At 39.5% G+C, this 23,807-nt stretch overlaps 1 protein-coding gene across 2 annotated transcripts in view; it reads left to right on the top strand.

The window, feature by feature from the left end:
- The window catches only part of cntn3b (contactin 3b), a 58,481-nt gene that overhangs the window by 14,934 nt on the left and 19,740 nt on the right, over positions 1 to 23,807 (top strand). For both annotated transcript variants that reach the window (XM_072382857.1, XM_072382858.1), the window contains exons 4-12: positions 5,326 to 5,501; positions 9,026 to 9,124; positions 12,001 to 12,204; positions 15,625 to 15,727; positions 16,056 to 16,240; positions 16,634 to 16,770; positions 17,732 to 17,861; positions 18,509 to 18,659; positions 23,193 to 23,320. In XM_072382857.1, the coding sequence (XP_072238958.1) occupies positions 5,326 to 5,501; positions 9,026 to 9,124; positions 12,001 to 12,204; positions 15,625 to 15,727; positions 16,056 to 16,240; positions 16,634 to 16,770; positions 17,732 to 17,861; positions 18,509 to 18,659; positions 23,193 to 23,320 (1,313 nt within the window). The remainder of the gene's footprint in view (positions 1 to 5,325; positions 5,502 to 9,025; positions 9,125 to 12,000; positions 12,205 to 15,624; positions 15,728 to 16,055; positions 16,241 to 16,633; positions 16,771 to 17,731; positions 17,862 to 18,508; positions 18,660 to 23,192; positions 23,321 to 23,807) is intronic.

Below are 23,807 nucleotides of genomic sequence, written 5' to 3'. Positions count from 1 at the left end.
TTTTTCAGTTGGTGAAAGGTCTGGACAGCAGGCAGGCCAGTCCCTGTCTTCTACTATGAAGCCGTGCTGTTGTAGTAGATACAGTATGTGCTTTAGCATTGCCGTGCTGAGATATGGCCGTCCTTGAAAAAGATCTCATCTGGATGGCAGCAGATGTTACCTGCATATACCTTTCAGCATTGATGGTACCTTTCCAGTTATTCATGTTGCCAGTTCCATAGGCAATAATGCACCCCCATACCATCAGAGATGCAGACTTTTCAACTAAACACACTAAGAAGCTGGATGGTCCCTTTCCTCTTTTGTAAGGAAGACGCAGTATATATGATTTCCAAATAAAATTTTAAAAAGTCTAACTTTGATTTGTTCACTGAACAGTTTTCTTGTTTTTAGTGCATTTTAGATTAGCTTTGGTCCAGAGATGTGGCTTCTTCTTTGCAAGCTTTAACTTGTGCAGTTGTGTAAACTGTGTTCACAGTCAATGATTCTGGAAGTGTTCCTGAACCCATGCGGTGATTCCCATGACAGAATCATGTCGGTTTTTAAAGCAGTGCCGCCAGAGGGCCTGAATATCACAAGCATCCAATATTTACTTTTGACAATGTCCCTTGTCTCCAGATTCTCTAAATATTCCGATGATTTCGTGTACTGTAGATGGGATATTCAGTCTTCACAATTTCCCATTGTGGCACATAATTCTGACATTGCCTGACAATTTTTAGATTCTGCATAGTATTCTGCAGGTTGCTGAACCTCTGCCCAACTTTACCTTTCAAAGACTCTTCCTCTCTAAGGTGCTCTTTTTTTCATTTCCAGTCACCCGTTGTAGTCTGTTCCCTGTTAACCTAATTAGTTGTTCGTCCAACTGATTCTTTTTGAAACCACTTTGTTTTCCAGGCTTTTGTTGCCCCCGTCTCAACTTTTTTTGAGACCCTTTGCTGCCATCAAATTAAAAAGGAGCAAACATTTGAATTAAATAGCAAAATGTCTCACTTTTAACATTGTATACGCTTTTTATTCTCTCTTGTGAATAAGAAGTAGGTTTGTGAGATTTCCAAATAATTCCTTTCTGTTTTTATAAAAATTTTTCACAGCGTCACAAGTATTTTGTGGGATTGGGGTTGTAGACATGCATGTTAAGTGCCAGGCAGCATATTTTTTATGTCTGACAAAAAGACAGCTCGTGTTGATCTTTCCACATCTTCAAATCACATAACAACAGCAAACCTGTCTGCTGATATCAGAGTGAGTCCAGGTGTTTCTGTTGGGAAGAGTGGGTTGGTGGCTTACTGATTGTGTTTGCACCATTACACCCAGCCAGCTTGCCTCTGCAGGGGTGTGTGATCTGTCCAGCCTGCACACCTTCATCTCCTATTAAATCCAATCATGCTGGGCTGCTAAAGTCTTACTAGCTGCCCATCCTTTTTCATTTAACCTCCTCCCCTTTTGCACACAGAATAATCCTTCCTTTGGCACAAACAGAGGAGAAGAGAATTCAAGTGTTTTGTTATAAATGTTGGTGTTTTCATGAATATTCTTGGAAAACTTAAGCTTTTTCATGGCAGATGTAGGGTGTTTGAAAGTAATATTGTTGAAACGGTGACAAAATCAGTCAGATTAAGTGACTGGCACAGACTGTTAGATGAATAATGCAGGATACAAGATGAAAGACAGCTTTGTCTTTTGTAGTCTGTCAGGCAGGAAACCGGGGAGAGCCGCGGCTGGCTTCAAGACTGCATGATGCATCATTCTAACTGCCTGATAGTTTGCCTGGGAGGATAAAAATTATATTGATTATTTTTCCTCTTATGACTGGAGTTTTCATTTGCAGCTCCGTTGCAGAGGGAGACTCACACCTGGCATTCAAATTAGGCTTTACTTCTCAAATTCTATAAGAAATGTGAAACATAGTTTCTCATCTTTGTTCATGTTTTGAGATAAAGAGATAAAGCCTGCTTTTAAAGGTATCATGTAGAACTTTTCATCTCCTTCAAATATGTCTCTCTCAGACTCTCAGATGGCTGGTTGCAGTGAATTACATATGAAGTGTTTTTATTGTCGAGCTCAAATATTATTCAGTGCTTTGTTTCTGACTGTAGCTGTGATTAATTGCTGTCACTTGCTGAATAAAGCTTGCATGACTGCGTATCTTGTGACCTTTCTTAGGGAAATGATCTGTAGACAATGCAATATGAAGGTGTCAGAAAGCAATACGTCAGAAACACAAAAGCACAAACAGAAAAGTAATTAGAAAGCACAAAAAGAACACATAAATCTACCAAGGCTGCTCAGTCCTTTAGATTTGTAACGTTGATATCACAAAATATTTAGACATTTTTAAATTTCCATTTAGATCCGAATCTGCATCAGATTGCACAAACAGAAGAGATTACAGGCACGGTATGGATTTTTTCAAGTATGCAGTGCAGCAAAAATCAAGAAGCAAATGGGACCCAAAAATCTACTGCCCTGCTCACCACCAACACTATTTCCAGGGTGTCAAATCCTGCTGCTGTCAAAGCCCGGGGCATCTCTGAGATATGCAAATGTCAGTCTGTGTTGTTTACTTACTGTGTAAACAAGCAACAGGGTCCTCAAAAGATGACTAAAAGGGAGGTGGAGGAAAGTCACAAGACCCTTAAACACGAGACTTGAGTTTGAGACCACCATGGTGCAGCTTTTTTAAACATATAGTTGTGTTAATTCATTTTCTTTATACTGTTGTTTTTGCTTACTTTTTGACTTGGGGTTTGGTTAGGTTTAGACATCACAACTAACTGGTTTGGTTGAGGAACTAAAACTACTTGGTTACGCGTAAGAATGGATTGTGGATCATCATTGCTTTGCTACCTTTACCCAGTGCATTAGCTAACACACAGCTTCACTATTATTTACCTTGTTTAATGTAAACTGAAGTAAGAGTTCCACCCTAAGTTTAAAAATGATAGCTTAGGTCTTGACAAAGTGGCAGAAAGTGACATTTTCAGAGTGAGATTTGATTGTAGCCATTTTGAGAAATTGTACACTGCTGAGAGCTAAATGCTCCTATCTGCATGCTATAAATGACAGTTGTTGCTTATCATCCATATTTATATCTGCAATACACTTGTGGTGGTGAATATATTGCCCTGCTGATTTTAACGTCAGGCAATGAGACTGACATGTGCTAATTAGTGCTTAACACAGTACACCTGAGGCTAATGGGAATGGCAGTAGTTTTGTATTTTCTAAACAAATATGTCTAACCAAAAGAAGTGTAGAGCCAAAATCAGGGGATTACCAGAGGTAAACAATAGATTCCAGAGGAGAACAGGAAAAGCTGCATCAAATGTGATGGCAATCAAAAGTGAAAGGGAAGTGGAACTATAGGGGGAATGTTTATGGACAACTTGTACAATACTGGGTACTTGAGCCACCCCGTATCTATAAGTTGTAAATCTGGGCAGCGACTTATGAAAACATGTACAATCATAAATAGAAACACTGTATATCAGGCAAAGTCAGAGTTTGTAGAATTCTAAAAACTTTGAAAGTCAGTATTTGATATGATTACCTTTAAAGGGGATATATTATGCAAAAATCAGTTTCCCAGCTCTTCTACACTAAAATCTTTTAATTTGGGGTGCGTACACAACTTGGGTCCCTACAACACAGGACTGGCAACAAAACTTTTTTTAAAAGGGATCAATACCGACCACACGTGGGGAAAGGACAGACAATGGAAATGTAAGTGTCCTTTACACATTGGGTGGAAGTTGGGTGGAAGAGGGTCCGGAGTGAGCAGCAGCCGGCAGCAGCTCATTTTCATTTAAAGGGACATTTAAACTGACCGCCTGAGCACAGAGTGCTACAGACAGGGCACAGAGAGGGACCTGTGTGAACTGGTGGAATAGGGGAATAATTGTTCTCCTATAATCTTCAACACGGTCTGAACCCTCTTAGACAAGCTTTCTTGTAATTTCTTTAAGTAGTCTTCAGAAATAGTTCTCCAGGCTTCTTGAAGGACATCCCAAAGCTCTTCTTTGGATGTTGGCTGCCTTTTGTTCCGTTCTTTTAACTTTTAAAGTTGAGGACTGGGCTCTGGGGAAGATTCATCCCTGCACACCATCCTGAGATATTCTTAAGTTTTCATCTTACAGCTCTTTGGGAATCACATTGCTGGTGCAAAAATACTACTTTATATCTGTAAAACTGTGCTATCTTTGGAATTTCTAATGTATGCAACTTAAGAAATGGGAACAAATTATGTGTCTTGACAAAAGGCAGCCAGTAACAAAGTGCTTTCAGATAAAATCTGAAAAAGTTTTATGGCCAAGTGTCCATTATGTGCAGGTAAAACACTGATTCATCCCTTGAGTTAGGCGCCTTTTTATACGTGAATGCCTTAAAGATGGTCAGGTGCAGAACTGGACTGTAAATGAGAAAAAAATATATGTTTTTAGATCTGGAAAAGCCATGAAAATCTGGCTCCTTGGACGTAAAATATAAAGAAACGTTGGGCGGCTCAACACTTTTTCACAGCACTGTTTACCTTCAGTAAAGTAATGTTGATGAATATATACAGATATTTTGAAGGAAGGAAAGTTTTGACTTAAAAAGTAAAAAAGGAGATGACCAGATTTATACAATTAATCCTGAGGAGAACATTTAACTCTGCACCAAATTGAATGGAATTCCATTAGAAAATGGACATTGGACATTTCATTCAAAAGTCGCATTTGTGACAATTTCTGCAAAGGATTTCTCCTCAGGGCACTATTCATTTGTCTTAAAACACATGTTAAGAAACTTTTAAAAGCTCTATCTTACTATGTGACAAAACATAGTTTTTCCACAGTTATTCCCTTAGTTTCCATATAATTTCAACACCCTCCAGTTAAGATGTCCATCAATAAATCTATATTTCAGATATCCTGCTAGCAGACTTAACTGACCAAACCTACTTGGCGGCGGTAATCAAAGCTGAGATTCAATTAATTCCTCTTCACCTAACAAGTAAGGGGAAGTCATAGATGCTCAGTGTTGGAATTTTGCCTAAATTAACACAAATACTTACTTGATGTACTGGAATGGAGTCAAGCTTATTGAAACCGTAGCTGTCGACATGGACAACCATTTTTTTGTTTGTTTATTTCTTTACTTCCTAACTTGCTGCAAAAGCAGTTCACATTTCTCTGTTAAAAATACAGATCCCTATTCTTACAACTCACCTTTTATCCTCTCAGCATGATATGGGTGGACCCATCAAATCGATGTCTGTGATGAAACACTGCCAGCATTCATCTCCAGGGAGCTCGGCTACTGATTGTGTTTGCGTTTTTCCAGATGGTCACTAAACGGAACACTCATTGATCTGGGGAGCGACTACCGGCGTCACATGTCTGGGGGCAGCCTGATCATTAGTAACCTGGACAAGGACCAAGACACCGGTGTGTACCAGTGCACGGCTTTCAACACGTGGGGGTCCATCCTCAGCCGCAGAGCCAGCCTCCAGTTTGCATGTAAGTGATGCTACAGTTGCTAACCCGTTCCCGGCATGGCTCTGCTGCATGACCTGCATATTTTGCTTGTGGCTCAGATCTTTTCTGTTTTTTTTCAAATTATCATCTGATTTCTCATTAAGATTGCCCGGGAATAGATTTTCAAGAGGGGAGATGGTAATCGAGTGAAATGTCAGATGGAACAAACACGAGGGTAGCCTCTGACTGCCACTGAACCCCATTGATTCTCATTAGTGGTTCCAGCTCTGACAGCATCTGTGCTCGGTCCGAATACACTCATGCTTTGCCAAGTAATCTTCCAGGTCTTGTGATCCAAACTTTGAAGCAGACACATACACAAATAATGCTTGATAAATCTTTACGCAGTAATCACCACCTGCTTGTTTTAATATAACATATACAGCAGAATTTGGACTGATCAGACAGTGACAGGCAGCCTGCTACTTAAAAGACAAAAGGCAGGCTGAAATGTGATGCTGTGAAGTGGGGTCCTACCTCCCAGACAAGCACTGTGGAGGCACCACTCCTTTCTTGATCAAGCCTGCTAACTATTGATCTTGTCCCAAGGATAGGGAGCCTTTCACTTCCTCTCATGAGATGGACTGCCATTACCCCTATAGCTCCGTAATGAATCTCACTTGTGGGGACCGAATGAAGAGCAGAGCTGCTTGACATTTATTGTCATGCCTAATGCACGGCGTGGGAGGCAGAGGAGATCAGCGAGGCTGATACTCTGCTTTTACGTGTAATGAGGCTACTGTCCCGAGACGGAGATGTCGTGCTTCCCTTGCTTTTGTTTGTCCCTCGAAATTCAGCTGCTTTTAAAAGAAGAAGCATGTCCTCTTACAGCTGACTTTAACAACAAGAACAACCTAAGTTATACTAGTGTGCAAAATTTCTTGAGACAGCCCTCATTTCTTTAGATATTGCCCAGAAAACAAGAAAGTGGGTGCATTCTTGTAGGACATTCCAAAGAGTTTCTTAGGATGTTGGCTGCCTTTCATTACGTTCTCTGTCAACATGATCCCACACTGCTTCAATAATATTGAGGTCTGGGCGGTGGGGAGGATTCATCCCTCCATAAGATCTGTTGCCACTGATTTTCAGTCCACTTCTTGTGTCATTTGGCATAGCTCAGCTTTTTTTTCCCCATTTCAGTTCCTTAAGAATTGCTTCTTAACAGCCTCCCTTCCATGGAGACCGTTTGTGATGAGGCTTCAGTGAACAGTAGATGGGTGAACTTATGGGCCTGCTGGATCTCTCTGTGTCTTATTTCTTATGGACATCACTTTTAGATACTGCTCATGCACTATAAACAGTTTTTTTTAGGCCTGACACTTTTTCTTTTGTCCTCCACTTTCTTCACAATTTTTTGGCCAATTTCTCTTTTTTTGGTTAAAATATACCATTTCATATTTATACAACTAAAGTAATGAGAACAAATTATTTGTTTTTGACAGGCTATTAGTAATAAAGTGCCTGTTACATGTAGTCACAGCACTGACTTATATCTTGAGTTAGATGTTGAAAGTGGCTTAACAAAAAAAATGCACATACCTCTAAAAAAATGGTCAGTTACAAGGACAGGACTGAAAATGAGTTAAAAAGCAGCCAATATCCAAATAAAAACTTTGACAGACCTTCAGAAAGCCTGGAGAAGCATTGCTCAGGACCACTGTAAAAGATTACAGGAAAGTCTGACTGCCTGGAAGTAAGATAGAAAGAGATGAGGGGTGGCTCAACCCTTTTGCACATAACAGTACACACACACACACTTAAGACATACAGTAAGGACAGAGTACAGAAGTTAGGAACTAGCAAAGCTTGTTTTAAAAAAAATAAAAATAAAAAATGAGTTATGCTATTGGCTTCTTTACAGCCTGTCCTTTTATTATGCTTACTTACATAAACTCCTTGCAGCAGGAATACTAAAAATGATGTAGGAGGATACACTGTTACCCCAACCAAGTCATAAATAACCTCAGTTTTTCATTTAAATGTTTTTATACACTGGTCGAGCTGTGCCGTGCCTCTTGAGCAGGTAGCTTTGCTTAAGAATTCTGTCGGACACAACATAGAATAACAGGGAGTGTCTCTATGGCGGCGCCATAGCCCAGCCCAATCATCTTCCAGCTGTAATGGTCTCTCTCTGTAATCTCTGGGCCAGCCATTCTTGTATGGCAGAGATTGATTCTGCTTACGAAGGACTCACTGCAGCTATAGTGAGTTTGGCCTCTAGCTTTCAGAGTTACAGTGTGTGGTCAGTTCACTCCAGTGAAGCCCATTATTCTTCTGCTCTGAAGCCACAATAGAGAGAGGTGTATCCCCTCCAGCACTGAGCCCAGCTACACCTTTACCCCTCTCTGTGCAACTCTGCACAATCTGGGTGAAGGAGTCATCTTTCCCTCGTCCACTAAGTAATCGCCAGTAGCTCTTTGATTCACCTCCTGCTGTTTTCAAAGGCATTACTGTCATGATTATCAACTGCTGTAATGTCAGCTTCTTAAACCAGCCAGGCTTGACTCTCCAGCACAGCTTCTCAGAATCAGAAATGTTGTTTGGAGATAGACTCACTAAGGCAGCGTGGTGAGATCAGAAGGATGTTACCCCTGTCTGTATATCAAGTCAGTCACCTCCTCCTGTGGCCTCTTGTGGTCCTGCCGTTCTTTGGCTCTGTTTGATTCCTCTGTGGTCAATAGAGAACTGCTCATTAATCTTAGCAGCACTCTGTCCCACTTCTCCTTATAATCTTCCTTCTCCTAATTTCCCTTATCGGTCACACTGACTTTCTTTTGTTTGTGTTTGGAAGGCTTACTCAAGGCTGTTAGCCAGAGGGTGCAGACAGAGTGCAGAGCGGACTGCGGCAGCTTCCCTCCATCAGTCATGAAGCCAGGGGTGGTTTATCATCCCAGGTTTTGGTCTTTTCTGCCAGCAACTGCCTATTCATTTGCAGGGGATAGAGTGTGCTGAGAGTATTGATGGGGAAGCTAATGCTTTTAAGTGCAAGATTACACCACATTTAATAATGATGTTACTTATTGCTGCTGGCGCTGCAAACTGTCATTTGTCATGCACGCTCCCCTGTGTTTGTTCGGTGTGCGCATAGCGTTTCCTTCCTCCTCCTGCTCGTTTTCTCCCATTTCAGTCTAATCTCTTTATTGCTGCGTTGCCATGTAAATGTCACCAAGTCAGGTCCATCTATTTCATCAGCACCCCAGATGCCTTTGAAAGTATCGGCCGCTGTCAGGAGGTGTCCCAGGGCAATCAATGATGCCCTATTAAAGTTCCTGTGCTCAAAATGTAACATCAAAAACATGCCTCGGTGGTTCAGTGAAGGGAGTTTGGGAAAATGTATGTCCCCTATTTTCAAAACTATCCTTGTCAAAGAAACCCTTGTGAATAGACTAAAAAAAAAAACACATTTTTGTGCTGTCTGGCGCACAGTGCAGTGCTGCTGATGATTTAGTTTTTTTTTTTTCCAAAGCTGCTGTCAAATTCCATTTCAACTTTGTCTGACTCATCAGATCTTGATAACTTCAAAACTCAGACGGTGAGGAGTGCTGTCAACGTCCGTGAGGGCCAAGGAGTGGTTCTTTTATGTGGACCTCCCCCACATTCTGGAGGTAAGTCTGCTTTATCAGGCTTTTGTGCATTCCTTGTTTGAACAATACTCATAGGAATTATCTCACATCAAAATGCAGCATGAATAAAGGATTACTCCCTTTGTACATATATCTGTTTTCAGAGGCATTGTGCTCTGAATATTCATCCCCTAGTGTAGTTTATACTAAATACTAGTAAACAAGTTTCAGTTTTTGCATTTTTATTTTCTTTATTCAGAGTATTTTTCCAATTTTAACAGCAATTTAACAGCAATTTTCTTCAGAACATTTTGGGGGGATTAAAACAAAAAGGAAAAAAAATTACCCAGGTACTTTGTTTAGGCCTCCCTATGTCTGAAATTATAAGTGAACAGTTTAAATTTTGTGGATTTCTATGTCACTCTTAGCTCAGAGTAGTAATACATACTGTATGTTGCTTTCTCATCTTTAACTCCACCAAACATCTAGTTCAATTCATTGTACCTACTTTCACTATGAAGTTGGAAGTTGAAACTATAATTTTGGTGAGAAGTAGTCCAAATAACCAAGAGTTTTACAATTTAGTAAGGAGTTTTGACTGGAATATAAACCTGGTGGCTGACCCTTTAAATGCATTACTAAAGGAGATAAATGTGAGTATTTTAGAATAAAATTGCCAGCGAAGTCTTCCTCTATCCGTGTGTGGTAGTCTGAGCTTGATTTGCTGTGTGCTATTGTGAGCTCTCAGGTTATTTACTATGTTCTTTAAGATGGTAATAGTGTGCTTCAAGGGTTATTAAGTGGGACGGATCTCAAAAGAGGAGAGAGAGGAGGGTGGAGTGAGTATGTCAGGTTTAAATGAATGTTTTTAAAAGGTCTTTCTGTGTTCTTTTGATTAAAGCATGTCACAGACATTTCTTTAACATTTCAGAAGAATTTGTCAACTTGTAAAAAAGGGCATACTATGTCTCCTTTAAGAAGGCACACAATTCATTCATTTTGATTAAGATTTAATTATACACTCTCTTCTTGTCAATTGCAAATATGAGACTGTAGTAAGCGGATGCCTAGCTTAGCTTAGCACAAAGACTAGAAACAGGGCAACAGCTAGGTGCGGCCAAAAGGTGGCAAAACCACTGCATAGCAGCATGTCTGTAGCAGCTAATTAACACAGTATACTGATTAGCTTGTTCTGTAAAATATTTAGTGTTATAAAGGGTGGTATGTTTTACCTAATACATTCATTTTTTTTCCACTTAAGGTTGGCAGATAAAAGGTTGAGAGGCTAAAAGCTGGAATCTTCACACATGCTGTTTCCACACTACTTACAGACTGTATGCTAAAGAACATAGAGCTGCTGGCTATAGCTTTATATTCATGCACCATATATTCCAAAAAATGCTTTAATTGTTCAAGTGAGAAGCTGAGACTGTGCTTTATAAATGAAAGACTACAAATAGGAGATAAAGTTGCAAGCTGCACAGCCCCACCACTCTGCATATCTCCAGAAAACTGAGTACATGCACAATAGCTGCTGCCTAGCTTGTCACCCTCTTGATACAATAGCTTGCACACTGGCACAGCCAATTTCCTTCACAAGAGAACAGTTTGTTGCAGTGCATTGTACAGCTGGTCTTTGGGATAATGGGTCAGAGTACTCTGTGTGAAATACAGTTTGACAGCTTTCCTCTCAGACACAGGCTTATGCGCGGCTGGGTGCTGTAACTGTAGCACTTTTGTGTTTTACCACATTTTCAAAAGTGAATGAAAGGAAAGCATTGCAAGCCTACCATACAGTTCTTAGTTCTTCACTTTGCTGGCTCCCTCACTGACTCCCCTTCTCCTTTCGCTCAAATTTTTCTTTTACTCTCTTGAATTTGAAAAACATTGATGTCCCACATAACCTTGCACTCCACTGAACTATATCAGACACCTACAGTGTGAGGCGTTTCTTCAGGTTTTCATTACGCTTGATTGACTTTGAATTCCGCTGAAGCTTTCTCTCCTCTGAAACCATGTATTATCACACCACCCAAAAAAAAAATGTTGCCACAAATAATCGTCATTACATGGCCTCTGTACTCAAACAGAACATTTGTTCAATTGAAAGGGCTTTTTTATTTTTTCCCTAGTGCATAAAGGTTCTTGGATCGTATTTCTCTGCTCTGTGAAATTCTATCACTGCTCATTACAGCCACACAGTTCAGACAGGGGTTATGCTGACTCTGAGCTACGTGGATCTTGCTTGCCTAATCAGAAGCGGCTTTGTAACTGCTTCGCTGCCCTCAACTCGGACACGCCATCCTATCCAAAGCCAAATGGCTTTCCCCTCAGGGCATGTTGGATGTGACTGACAGTCATTGCATACACCTTTTGACTCATACCCCATCCCTCCCCCACTCCCACGGCCCCCACCTCCAACCCACCCCTCCCACCCCAGAAATGGGAGATTGCATGGAGCATCTCCTTGCTCATGGAGGAATGTGTAACGTGTACCTCTTGAAAATGACAAAGTAATTCATCATGACAGGTCTATCCATTTTTATGGTAGACTTGCCCCTTGTTAAGAGGAGTGACAGCATGTTCCTTTTTTCTTATGATGATCCATTGATCTGTCAATCCATCCATTCATTTGTTCATGCCACCCTCAAACTGAGTCTCTCAGGGACTCAGAGAATGGAGGCCATGCGTCAGGGGAGGGTCACTGACGCGCTGTAATCCAGTTTGTTTCGCTCCCTTTCCTCTGCTCCCTCATTTTTTCTGCACAGATAGGTATTACATTCTTGGTATCTCCTCCTAAGAAAACCAGCAGAATAAGGAGATGAAAAGGACATGATATGTGCTGCAGGCCTGCCTAAAATGTGGAATCAGCAGAGGTGTGATGAGTGACCACTGCTGTTTTTTCCTCTCTTTTCTAGAGCTGACATTTGCATGGATCTTCAACGAATACCCGTACTTTGTCCAACAAGACAACCGAAGATTTGTCTCTCAAGAGACTGGAAGTCTGTACTTTGCCAAAGTGGAGACCTCAGATGTGGGCAACTACACTTGTGTGGTTAACAACACTGTCACAAGGGAGAAAGTTCACAGTTCTCCAACACCACTGGTCCTCAGGAGTGATGGTAAAAAAAATGAATGAAACTAAAAACAATAATAATAATTACAGGTTACTCATGGTTGGTGTAGCTTTCTCTGTTTTGCCAATGTTGCTGTGTCATAAGAATATGTTCACATTAGCAGCCACATTGTTTGGTTCCAATTCATTTCAGATTCAGATTGGATCAGATTTAACAGTTCACAGTTATAACTACAAGTTTCTTGCATCTGACCTTCATGTGAAGTCACCTCCACTAGATGCCTTTTTGCATTAGATATGTGTATCAACAACAACAGGAAACATCATCAGAATCAGAAACAGTTTTATTACCAAGTAGGTTTACACATACAAGGAATTTGTTGTGGTGTGCTGGTGCTTTGTTTTCCGAAAAATTCAATAAAAAAAAAACAATGAATAAGAACAGTAGGTAAAAGTGGAAGTGAAACAATGGAATAAGTATGAACAGGTATTGTGTAGACAGTCCGTGGAGGAGATAGTACACATTAATGTAATGTGCAGAGGGTGGTGGGGGTGGTTTGGGGTGGGGGGTGCAGTGTCAGTGGGGGTCTCTGGTCGTGTTTATGAGGCCAGCTGCAGAGGGGAAGAAACTGTTCTTGGGGTGTGAGCTTTGGTCTTGATGGTCTCCTGCCAAAAGGGAGTGGGTTGAAGCGTTTGTGTCCGGGATGTGAGGGATCAGCAGCAATCTTGCCTCCACACCTCAGGGTCCTGGAGGAGTACAAATCCTGAAGACTTTGGAGGTTGCAGCCAATCACCTTCTCAGCAGAGTGAATGATACGCTGCAGTCAGCCTGGCTGTGGCAGCAGCATACCAGATGGTGATGGAGGAGGTGAGGATGGACTTGATCATGGCAGAGTAGAAGTGCACCATCATCGCCTTTGGCAGGTTGAATTTCTTCAACTGCCTCAGGGAAGTACATCCTCTGCTGGGTTTTTTTGATGAGGGAGCTGAACATCAGCTGAACACTTCAGGTCCTGGGTGATGATGGTGCCCAGGAAGTGGAAGGACTCCACAATGTTCACTGGGGAATATATATTTGTGAGATCACTAGGAAGATTTCACTGAGCCACACAAGTGATTCTGGAATGGAAGCTGTCGCAACAAATAAGTGGATCACATTAAGCTCTAGAGGTCATCAACCACTTGTCCAGCAATGTGAGAAAAAATTGATTGGCAGCTAGCTTTCTTTGTTTTAGCAGCTATTGCTAGCAGTGGTACAGTTTTGCTGCAGGCTTATGCGTACAAGCAAAAATCCACATGAAATCCACAATGATCGTTCTGACTCATGTCGCTCATCTACGTGTCAGACATCCATCTGTCTCAGGCCACATACTGAAGTGACACAAATCAGATTAAAGAATCAGAACTGACGATTGGATTTCTGTGTCCCAACCGTCCTGAAAATATCAGATATGAGTCACATCAATAGAAAGAATTAGATTTAGATCACTCTAGGCTGGAAATGTGAACATAGTCATATAGATTCAACTACAATCTATCATCAGATCTTTTTCTGTCCATTTTCATATTAAAACAGACTGATATCTACTAAACAAAATACCAGTGCAGAAACCTGACCAATGTCTTGTATTTCAGTTTAAACAAAATTTTGCTCTATAGGGGAAAAAAAACAATAATCAGCTGAACTTAAGCGCTACCCCACCATATTTAAATCTGAAAACATTTCATATTTAAATATGCCGTTACATTCATCCACAAACTATTCACAAGACTCTCTTTCATTTCTTTTTTATGCCTCAAACGAAAGAATGATTGTTTATTGGCTCCAGCTAAATTAATTTCCACGGCGTGCTCGTTGTGCAGGTTTAACTTTCCACTTGGGACAACATCTTGATGGCTTATGCTCATATTTAAGTTTTGAATAAAACTGGGGCTATATTTATTAGAAAACTGTTCTCTTTTAAAATGAGATCGCAATTAAAAGAACCATTGATTTATCAGCCCCTGCTTCTTGTTTTTAAGTGCAACTGTGGAGCAGTGGTGGATAAGTGGATTTGAATTCTTTACCTTTACTCAAGGTAGTTCAGAAATGCCTGTTCAGAAATGTGTAAATATTAGCAGCAAAATGTAGTTAAAATATTCATTAAAAGTACTATTTTTCTTTCTGCCAATAACATATTCTTACTATGCTTGAGATAAGTAGAGTATTGACACAGATCCATCTGTATGTAAGCATCATGTATCAATTGAAACTCCTGCAGATGGATTTAGAACTACAATAAAAATAGTTTTGTAAACAGGAACAACTCATGAATCATCTGGTGTTGCTAGATGATTAATCAGAGAAGAAAGGAGAAAAAATAAGCTCTGGTAGATTTATATTGATTTACTGGGACTGGATTATTGAAACACATTTAAAGCAAACAATGTGGTGGAGCTTTGAACAACTCAAAGACATCTGAAATTTGATCTGGTTACTCTGCTTTTTGCATCAGAAACCAAAAATGTTGGAAATGTTCTTTTTAATCTATTATGATTTTTTGAGTTTTTCATGTTTGTTATAATCCATTGTGTAAAATTTTCACCTAAAAAGTAAATAGTAATTGAAGTTGTTTGATAATTGTAGAAAATGTTCAATGTTTACCTCAGATTAGAGGCACATAGCGACAGTATCCAAGTTCATGTACCTCAGAATTGTACAATGCGTGAGAGCGTGCCACCACTGCTGTGGAGTTAAGTTATAGAAAAAAAATCCTTAACCTTGAGCATGTTTAGTAATGGTACATAACCATTGGAGGCTTTGGAGGCTTTGACAACCTTGAAAATGATAAAATCTGTGATTATTTATCGATTGATTTGTCACTCTTACACTAACTCAACCACATCATTGATCCTATTGGAATCCCCTTTCACCACATAAAGCTTTAAAGAGCTATTACTGTTAAATCATTGTAGATTAAAATTAACTTAAGTATTAATACAATTAGGGTATGAATGATGTGTTGAAGGACATTCTGGCATGTTCTCCCTCATCACAGTCTGTTGTGACTTTTAATCTGAGAGCATGCGCAGAATGCCGAAGCTTGCTCTTGCTCCCAGGCTGCAGGGATGTAATTGGTAATGGTAAAGGGCGTGCTGCTATCTTAAAAAATAAGTCCAAGACCCGTCCTAGTGATGTGAATATAAATAAAGTCATAAATGAAGTCACATTCATAAATCTCTACCAAGCCAATCTTTTCCCTTGATGTGTTCTCTGAATCTTTTATGACCCACCTCTGATTTCGCTCCCTCCTTATACCCTTCAGTGGTCACTTTTGCACCATACCCATAAAAAAAGCCTAAAAAACTAAACTAAAAACTTTTCTGTTAGTATTCCTACTGTGTCAGTGCTCTCTTTCTTGTATGAGTGTAATATCTGTTCATCATTGATGTAAAAAGCTTCTCATCTATTGTCTCCCTGTTGTAGGAGTAATGGGTGAATATGAACCCAAAATAGAAGTTCATTTTCCAGATCCGGTTCCAGCTGCAAAAGAATCAGTTGTGAAACTGGAATGCTTCGCTCTGGGAAAGTAAGTCAGCGTCATTGTGTGTGTGAAATAAGCTGTAGTGCTTTCTTGCATGAATTAGAGTGACAAAGAATGATTTGATGATGCACACGCATAAGTCATTCTCAGATCCATCAATCCATAGGAGAGCAAGTGCCAGCGCATAAAGACAAGCGAGCAGAAATCAAAGGTCCTTTAAAAGCATCTGAAATCTGAGCAATCACAGTTTGATTTCTGAGAAGAAGTATTTCACAAGGCTTTGGCTTCAACCGCTTTCTTTCTGCACTTAATCACACTTTGATCACAACAACTGACAGTTGCAATCCTGGGAACTTTTGTGCCTCCATTGCAGCCCTGTCCCGGAAATAAGCTGGAGGAGAACCAGTGGCGTCCCTTTCCCCAGCAAAGTCAAAATGAAGAATTCAAATGCCGTCCTCGAAATCCCTAATTTACAGCAGGAGGATGCTGGGACGTATGAATGTATGGCAGAAAATCGGCGTGGCAAAAATGCGGCACGGGGTCGTATTTCATTCCATGGTAAGAGACCCAGTCCAAATTGAATGATAATGAAAGAAGGGACACGCAAGGATAAAAGTAACAGATCAGCAGCTTGAATCCATTTTATTTATCAAGAGAATGTGAAGTACAATGTTTATACATGAAATTTTGAACTGAGCCCTGGGATCTGAGGGTAGAATTTGAGAATTAATATTAATTTAAAGGTTTCAAAATGATCTCTAGTTAATACTGCTGTATTTTTCGTTATGTTGATAATCCAACTGTTGAATTTCCATGCTGATGCTAATTCAAATTTAAATACTAGGATCCTTTTACAGCTTTTATGATTTTTGATACCAATTTTCCCCCAGTCCAGGATTTCTACGAATAAAAACACATGTTTAAATAGATAATCCTTTCATTTATTCCAAGCTAAACCTCACTGGCTCCAGACAATGACAGACACAGCTCTGTCCATAGAGGAACACCTGTTCTGGGAGTGTAAGTCCAGTGGAAAGCCTAAACCGTCCTACAGCTGGCTGAAGAATGGAGAGCAAGTGATGGCTGAGGTATGAGGATTTGTTAGCTTGTCAGCATAATCACAGGAAAACTCAACAAAAAGGTGCACACCTGAAAGCATGAGATCAGAGTAGGCCAAATACCTCTTCTAGGTCAACAGTGTAAGCATTTTTCCTCTGGTTAGCTAAGTTTGTTGCAGCAACATTTTGAACTGGTCTATCACGTGCATTTCAGTTTTGGTATCGACTAATATTTCATGACTTGCTGAGGTAACATGGCTAGTTCTGCTAATTAGCTCAACTGAACCGGATATAGGAAGAGAGGCAGGAACAAAATTTGGAGAAATAATTTGAGAAAGAGTGAGCACAGATAGACAGCAATCTTTTGTATAAATCTTACATAAAAAAAATTAACTTCTGAGTTTTCATCCTGTAGCTCTTACTCAGAATCTGGATATAAAGGTTAATGCAAGGCAAAGATGCTTAAAGAGTGGTCTGGAATGAGAATATCTCTGAATTAGGTCTCAATCAGGTGTAAATTCAAACAATGCCAAAATACACAGTTAGTGTATATTTCTATCTGTCTAATATCTAATATATATTTGGTATATTAACTGTATAATTAAGTAGAGTATAATTAAGAAAGCATTGTTCCATTCCCCGTGCAGCATTGTTAATCCCTTACCAGATTATTGGGTTAAAAATCACCCATCATTATCCGCGTGTCACCATAGTTAAACAACTAAACAACAATTTAATAGACTGTGCTTTTGTCAACATGGCTTCATTTTTGTGTCTAAAATGCAAGTTCACAGTTTTCACACTGCCTCCTCATCTATACCGAGCTGAACATACATGCAGTGACACCAGGCTCTCCAAGATTTCTTTTCCTATTTCTCCTCCCCTGCTGTCCTCCTCCTTTCATGGTGCATCAGTAATTGCTGCTGCACCTTTGGAAATAATAGTCTGGCCTTGCAATGGATATGCAAAAATGTTTCTCTTTCCTCCGCAGGGCCGGGTACAAATCGAAAATGGGGCCCTCTCTATAACAGCGTTAAACCTGTCAGATTCCGGGATGTATCAGTGTGTGGCGGAAAACAAACATGGCATTATTTATTCCAGCGCCCAACTAATGGTGTTAGGTAAGATTACCTCCCTCATTTTGCTTTAACTGCTTGTCTGTCCTTGCATTTGATCGTCTGCAAAGTTAAAAATCAGCCCGCTGTATTGTTCCCCCAAAATCAGTCTGCTCACTCATTTGATGTCACCATTGGCTCTGCCAGCAAAAAAAAATGATCTGATAGAGTGTCTCATGTTACTTGCAGTCGTTTTATATATTGATCTGGATACTACGAACACATTGCCTTGTGGCATCGTGCATGCTTTCTCATGTAGACCGGGTATTGATTGATTTGCAAAGCTTTGAAGACTTCTATCTGACTGGCTCCATGAGAAATTCAATTCTCTCTTGATACACATGATGACACTTGAGGGTCTGAATGATGGCTAAGTTAAACGTAATGATGAGTGGAGACAGTGGCTGCTGGCTTGAGATATGATGAAGTGGATGTTGTTTATGTATCAATGAAGCTGAAGGATGAGGCGACCAGTATGCCATAGCCTTCAGGCCGTAGGTCTTTGTGCTGAGACCTCATGCTTCTCTTAGTGAAAGCTGAAGGAAGGCCTATTTCAGCACAGCACTGCTGACCTGCAAAGGCTCAGTTTTTTCTCTCTTTTCTTTTTTTTTTCTTTTTCAATCTGTCACCTTTCTCTCTCTCCTTGCACACAGCTTCAGCTCCTAGCTTCTCCAAAAGTCCATTAAAGTCCTTGCTAAAAGCTCGCTCAGGCAGCGGAGTCACTCTTGAATGCAAGCCTCAGGCCTCGCCCCCAGCAATTAGCCTGTGGAAAAAAGGGAATGAGATCCTGCAAAGAACTGAAAGGTAGGATAAAAGTCCAAGTGCATATTCCCAACAGCTTTCATTCACATTCCTGCGTCGACGCGTTTCAATGGTGTATTTGGCATTTGTGCAGATGCATAAAAGGAAAGGCTAATGAGGAGAAAGAAAGCAGGGCACCCACCAAGAAAACTACACAAACTGTAGTTAATATACCGCATTCACCTTTATATGGAAATAGCTTGATACAAAGATGCCAGGTGGTTGTATTAACACTCCATGTGTTAAATATTTAAGAGGATAAAAGATTGGCAAACAAAATCGCTGATGAAAGTAAAGTCTATCCACTTTAGATAGTGGAAGGAATTTAAAAGTAAAACTGGGGCTTTGCACTTATAATTTTCTACTTTATTATGTTCAAAAAGGAGATACAAGAGTATGATTGATGCAAAGACAGAAGAGATGAAAACCTTGCTGTAAACTGAAGAGCAGAAAAATCTCACAAGACTAGAAACCGTCCACATCGGCGTGATTATGACAGTGATCGAACACAAAGCAACACTTCCTGCACCCTAACATGGTGCTTAATTTAGGCTGTAACTCTACTCTTTCTGATTTTTTATTGAACATGCCAAAAGACAAATTAAAGGTGGAGAATTCCAAAAGCAAATTAAAGACACATTTGAGCAATCAATCAGACAGTCAGATCCTAGACAGAGACAAAATCTTGCTGCAAGTCAGCTCATGCAGAATAAATAAAAATCAACTCCAACACAGGCATCTAAGAGCAGCCAAGAAATGCTGTTTGAATCACTCCCATGCTGCTTATTGTAAAGGATGTAAACAAAATAGTATGAGCAAAGCATCATGTCCAAACGGCACTCAAGCTATAGATGAGAGGCTGCGTCTCCAGCTGCAGATAATTGGTAAAATTCCCAAACTAACTGACATTTAACGTACTGTACGTGAAGCCCAGATATTGAAGGTTCATAGCAATGAATATAAGCAGACCGTGGCATGGCGGAGGGAAACTGTTATAATCTGTAATAGATTGGCTCAGTAAAATAATTGATATGACATTAAATGCAATTTAAATTAAATACAGTATTAAGTAATGCAATAATTAATTACAGAAATACATTTCTATTTCTGTTTTAATTTTCAACTGTGTTCATTTGTTTTTGTGATAGTACCCAGACTGGTTTACTTTGACAATTAATTTTCAATCTTATTCATAAACTTAATCATTTATTTATACATGCATTTTTTTGTATCTTTGTACATATTACTCCATTATGTTTTCTTGCATTTTCCTTTGTATTTTATTTAATTAAATCACTGCACATTTTATGTGTAATTTATGGATGTATTATTTTATATTATATATATATATATATTATTTCCTCTCTTACTTTTCACCTCCTGTTTATTTCCCCAAGTGTATTTGTGTTTCCTTTTTTGCACATTTCTGTCTTTCAGAGTGTGTAACAGGTGTCCTTTTTCACCAAATGTGGTGAAGGCTAGTGGTGCTAGCAGCTAGCTTAACTTTCAGCCAGATCAATATCCCAATAGCAGTTAGCCATGTTACGCAACTCTACAATGAGCAATCATACTGTCAGCAGGCCAGTTAGTGACTGAACAAACAGAAGCTGAGTTAACAAGTTATTTGGGTCAGAAACCGGCAGGACACAGGATCAATTTCAGAATAAGATAGTTTATTTATATAAACTTTCTTAACAGGTCTCCGAACAGAGAAAAACGCTATGAAAATTACCAAGGCTCTGATCACGATAACTATAGCAGTGACAGATGCCGGTATAAAACGTAATCGAAAGAAACAATCTCTCCACTCCAGGAGGAAAATAAAAAGATCGATACTTAAATTTAACAACACTCTAAAGAGGTGAAAAAAGAAAACTCCTTCTACTGGAGGAACTACAGAATTTAACAAAGAACAGAAATCAAGCATCCACTCCTATAATGGAGGAGCTATGAAACATTACAACAGAAATCACTCAAAAGGAGGAAACCAAAATCGACTATGAAAATTAGTCAAAGCTAAGCTGAGAACTGCACAAAACATTTACCAAAAGAAAACTCTGAAGGAGAAATGCCTTCAGCGATCAAACAAGGGGTCAAAATACAAGATACCGCAATGGTCAAGAATCTGGAATACTAGAAACAAGCAAGAGGTTTTCGAATGCTTTGGATGAAAACTGTTAGGTACAACACACTGGCAACGAGACAAGGGAAGACAAAGACTATATACACATGAGGATCCAAGGGGAACAGGTGGAGACACGCAGACACAGGACATGGGAGGAAGGGCAAGTTAGCTGAAACGAGAGGAGAAGTTAACATTCAAAATCAAACCGGAAGTGACAAGACAAGGTATAAAAACTAAAAGTGTTCAGGAATCATGACAATTTGTACACAGTTGCCGATAAGTTGAACCGATGATGCATTCTGAAAGACAGCTTCCCTCATTTGCATAATGAAGGAAAGATGCATGTAAAAACGGTGACAGAAAAATGCTGAGGGACTCACGGTAATACAAGCGCTCATGGGAAGAAAAAAAAACCCATGGAGGAAATACAAAGGGTAGACAATAGAGAATTAAGATAAAAATTCACTGACAGATTAAATAGAAACACAGAAATGAATAATTTAGGGGAAATTGAGAAAGAAAATTTTAATGGAAAGGACAGAAATGATTATACTATAAATGATAAAGAAAGAAATTAAAAAGAAGTGAATAAATAAGTACATACATTTTTTTTTAAAAGGACAAAGTTTTGTGTTTTGTATTAGCACAAAACTAAATGAATACAGTTGATAATTAATGTTAAGATTTGGTGGGTTTGTTGAAGACCTAAATGCAGAACACCTGACTGGGGGCAGATGAAAACTTACCTGAAGGTTTAAATTAAACAAACAAAAGGTTCAACCAGGCTGGAAAAGCAGAAACTAAGCTAATGAAACAACAAAAGATCACACAAACCATAGAATTGCTAGAAGACAGAAAACAAACCGGAATGAATGGGAGTAGCAATGGCGAGGATCTGATAAAGAGCTGAACCATGGAGCTTGAATACAGAAGGGACTGATGAGACAAGTGACAGCAGCTGAAACCACTAAGCTGGAGACAGGTGTGTAGAAAAGCTGTAGGAGGCTGAGGAAATCCAAACCTAGGGAACTGGGGACAGCTACAGGTGCGCATGTGAAACTCAGCAGAGACCAGGACTGAAATAAACACACAAGAATGGAACAGAGGGAGGGCAAGAACCCTATGACTAGATTAGATAGATATTTCAAAAGCAAGGACAACAACTAAGGGCAAATCATAAAATATACTTGAAACAAAAAGGTACAACAAAAACTAAACTAATACAAAAAGAGAACAAATCCTAATTCAAACCATAACTCAAAAATACTAAGAACACAAACAAGAAAACAGAATCGAACAAAGCAGAAAAAAACAATACAAGGAAGCCGAACCCCAAAGTCACAAAATACAAACCCACAAACCCTGCATTCCCACATTGCATTAATTTATTTTCCCTTTATCCATTTCTCAGATGGCAGTTTCAGTCTTCCATACATTGGAAAGGAAAGTAATATTTATGTGCACAGATCAGCTATGACATTGTTACCACCTGTTTCATATTGAGCAGGTCCTTCCACTCTCACTAAAACAGTTCTGACCAGTCAAAGGATTGACAAAGTACACATGAGGGTGTCTTGGAGAATGTATTGGGACAATATGGATTGATCTGTTGTGGGATGTGGTGCTTTATGGATTGGACTTGCTTCCCACAGGTGCCATCAGATGCCATCATTTTGGTAAATGTGGAGTTTGGAGGCCTGGTGAACACCTCAAGCTCTTTGTCGTGTTCTCTAAGCCCTTCCTCAGCTGTTTTTGTAGGGCTCTTTCCTGTGTTGCTGGGTGTGCCTGCTGCTGTGCAGAGTGCTGTTTCTATAAAGATAAATCAATGTCTGTGCCAGGATGTGTTTTTTTTCCAACAGAATGTTGCAGAATGTACATTAATGCAAAACATTTAAGCAATATAAAAAGTACAAAAGTTTAAATCCATTAGCAGAAAAACTCACAGATATGCCTGCACTTGGTGTGACCAGCTTCCAGCTAGCTAGTATTATCAAATCAAACTGAGTTGATGCTAGCAAGCTCGAAGCTTTCCTAATGGTTCAGTTATTTACGTACTCTCTCTGTGTTATTGTAACTCCACACATTTACTATTTAGCATTTTCACATAATTATGTCTTGTAGTCACTTACATACTATAGTTTTATCAGCCCCACCATGGTGATAATAGGCTACATTGAACTGTGTTAGCTACATTTCAGATTCACTTTATTCAGCTGGATGATAGAGTATATTTTTGTTGGTAAGCATTAATCATTTATCTATATTTGATTTTTGGGGATTTTCAGTTCTTCTTTTGCAGCACTTATGTTTAGCTTACAGCATTAAGAGTACACAGGGATATTTAGTCTGTTTACTTGCCACTTTGTAAAAGAGTATTGTATTGTAAAAGAGAACTTTTTTGCTTTCCACAGGATTAGTTTATTTCCAAATGGAACATTACAAATTGCCAATGTAACCAAACGGGATGCAGCTAGCTACACATGCATCGCTAAGAATCAGTTTGGAACGGCGAGCACAACTGGAAGGCTCCTTGTTACTGGTAAGTACTGCTTTTACATCAACAGCTGCCAAAAAGAGCTAATCACAGCTAATCAGCTGGAGACTGGGAGGCCCACACTCACTGTGTTATTTTTCAGTAATAGCAATGGAGATTTATCTCTCAACATTTGGGGTAATTTTTTAAACAAAGGTTTGTCCCATCAAACAAAGAAAAACTAAATCTAAACTTTAGATTTTCACCTGGTCGATTTTTTTTTTGGCCTGGTTTACAGATTTTCTCATGCTGACTACCATTAAGTCAGTGGTCATAAAGAAAAAAGTTCAAGAAAACATTTGTGGTGCTACTTATATGTCCACACGCAAATCATGAAAGGGATAGTGAGTATTTTTTGAAGTGTGGTTGTGTGATGTACTAATGAGTAGTTACTTTAGCTACAACAAACAGTCGGTAGTAGTCAAAGGACTGTCTGTGTGGAGAAGCAAGGAGGAATCTTTATGGTGGAGCCACTGGATAATTAGTACAGGGG

This window comes from Leuresthes tenuis, unplaced genomic scaffold (genome assembly GCF_036924035.1).
Source record: "Leuresthes tenuis unplaced genomic scaffold, fLeuTen1.0.hap1 SCAF_3, whole genome shotgun sequence".
Taxonomy (NCBI): Eukaryota; Metazoa; Chordata; class Actinopteri; order Atheriniformes; family Atherinopsidae; genus Leuresthes; species Leuresthes tenuis.
The sequence above is the reverse complement of the archived record's forward strand: the minus strand, read 5'-3'. Positions and strand labels throughout refer to the sequence as shown.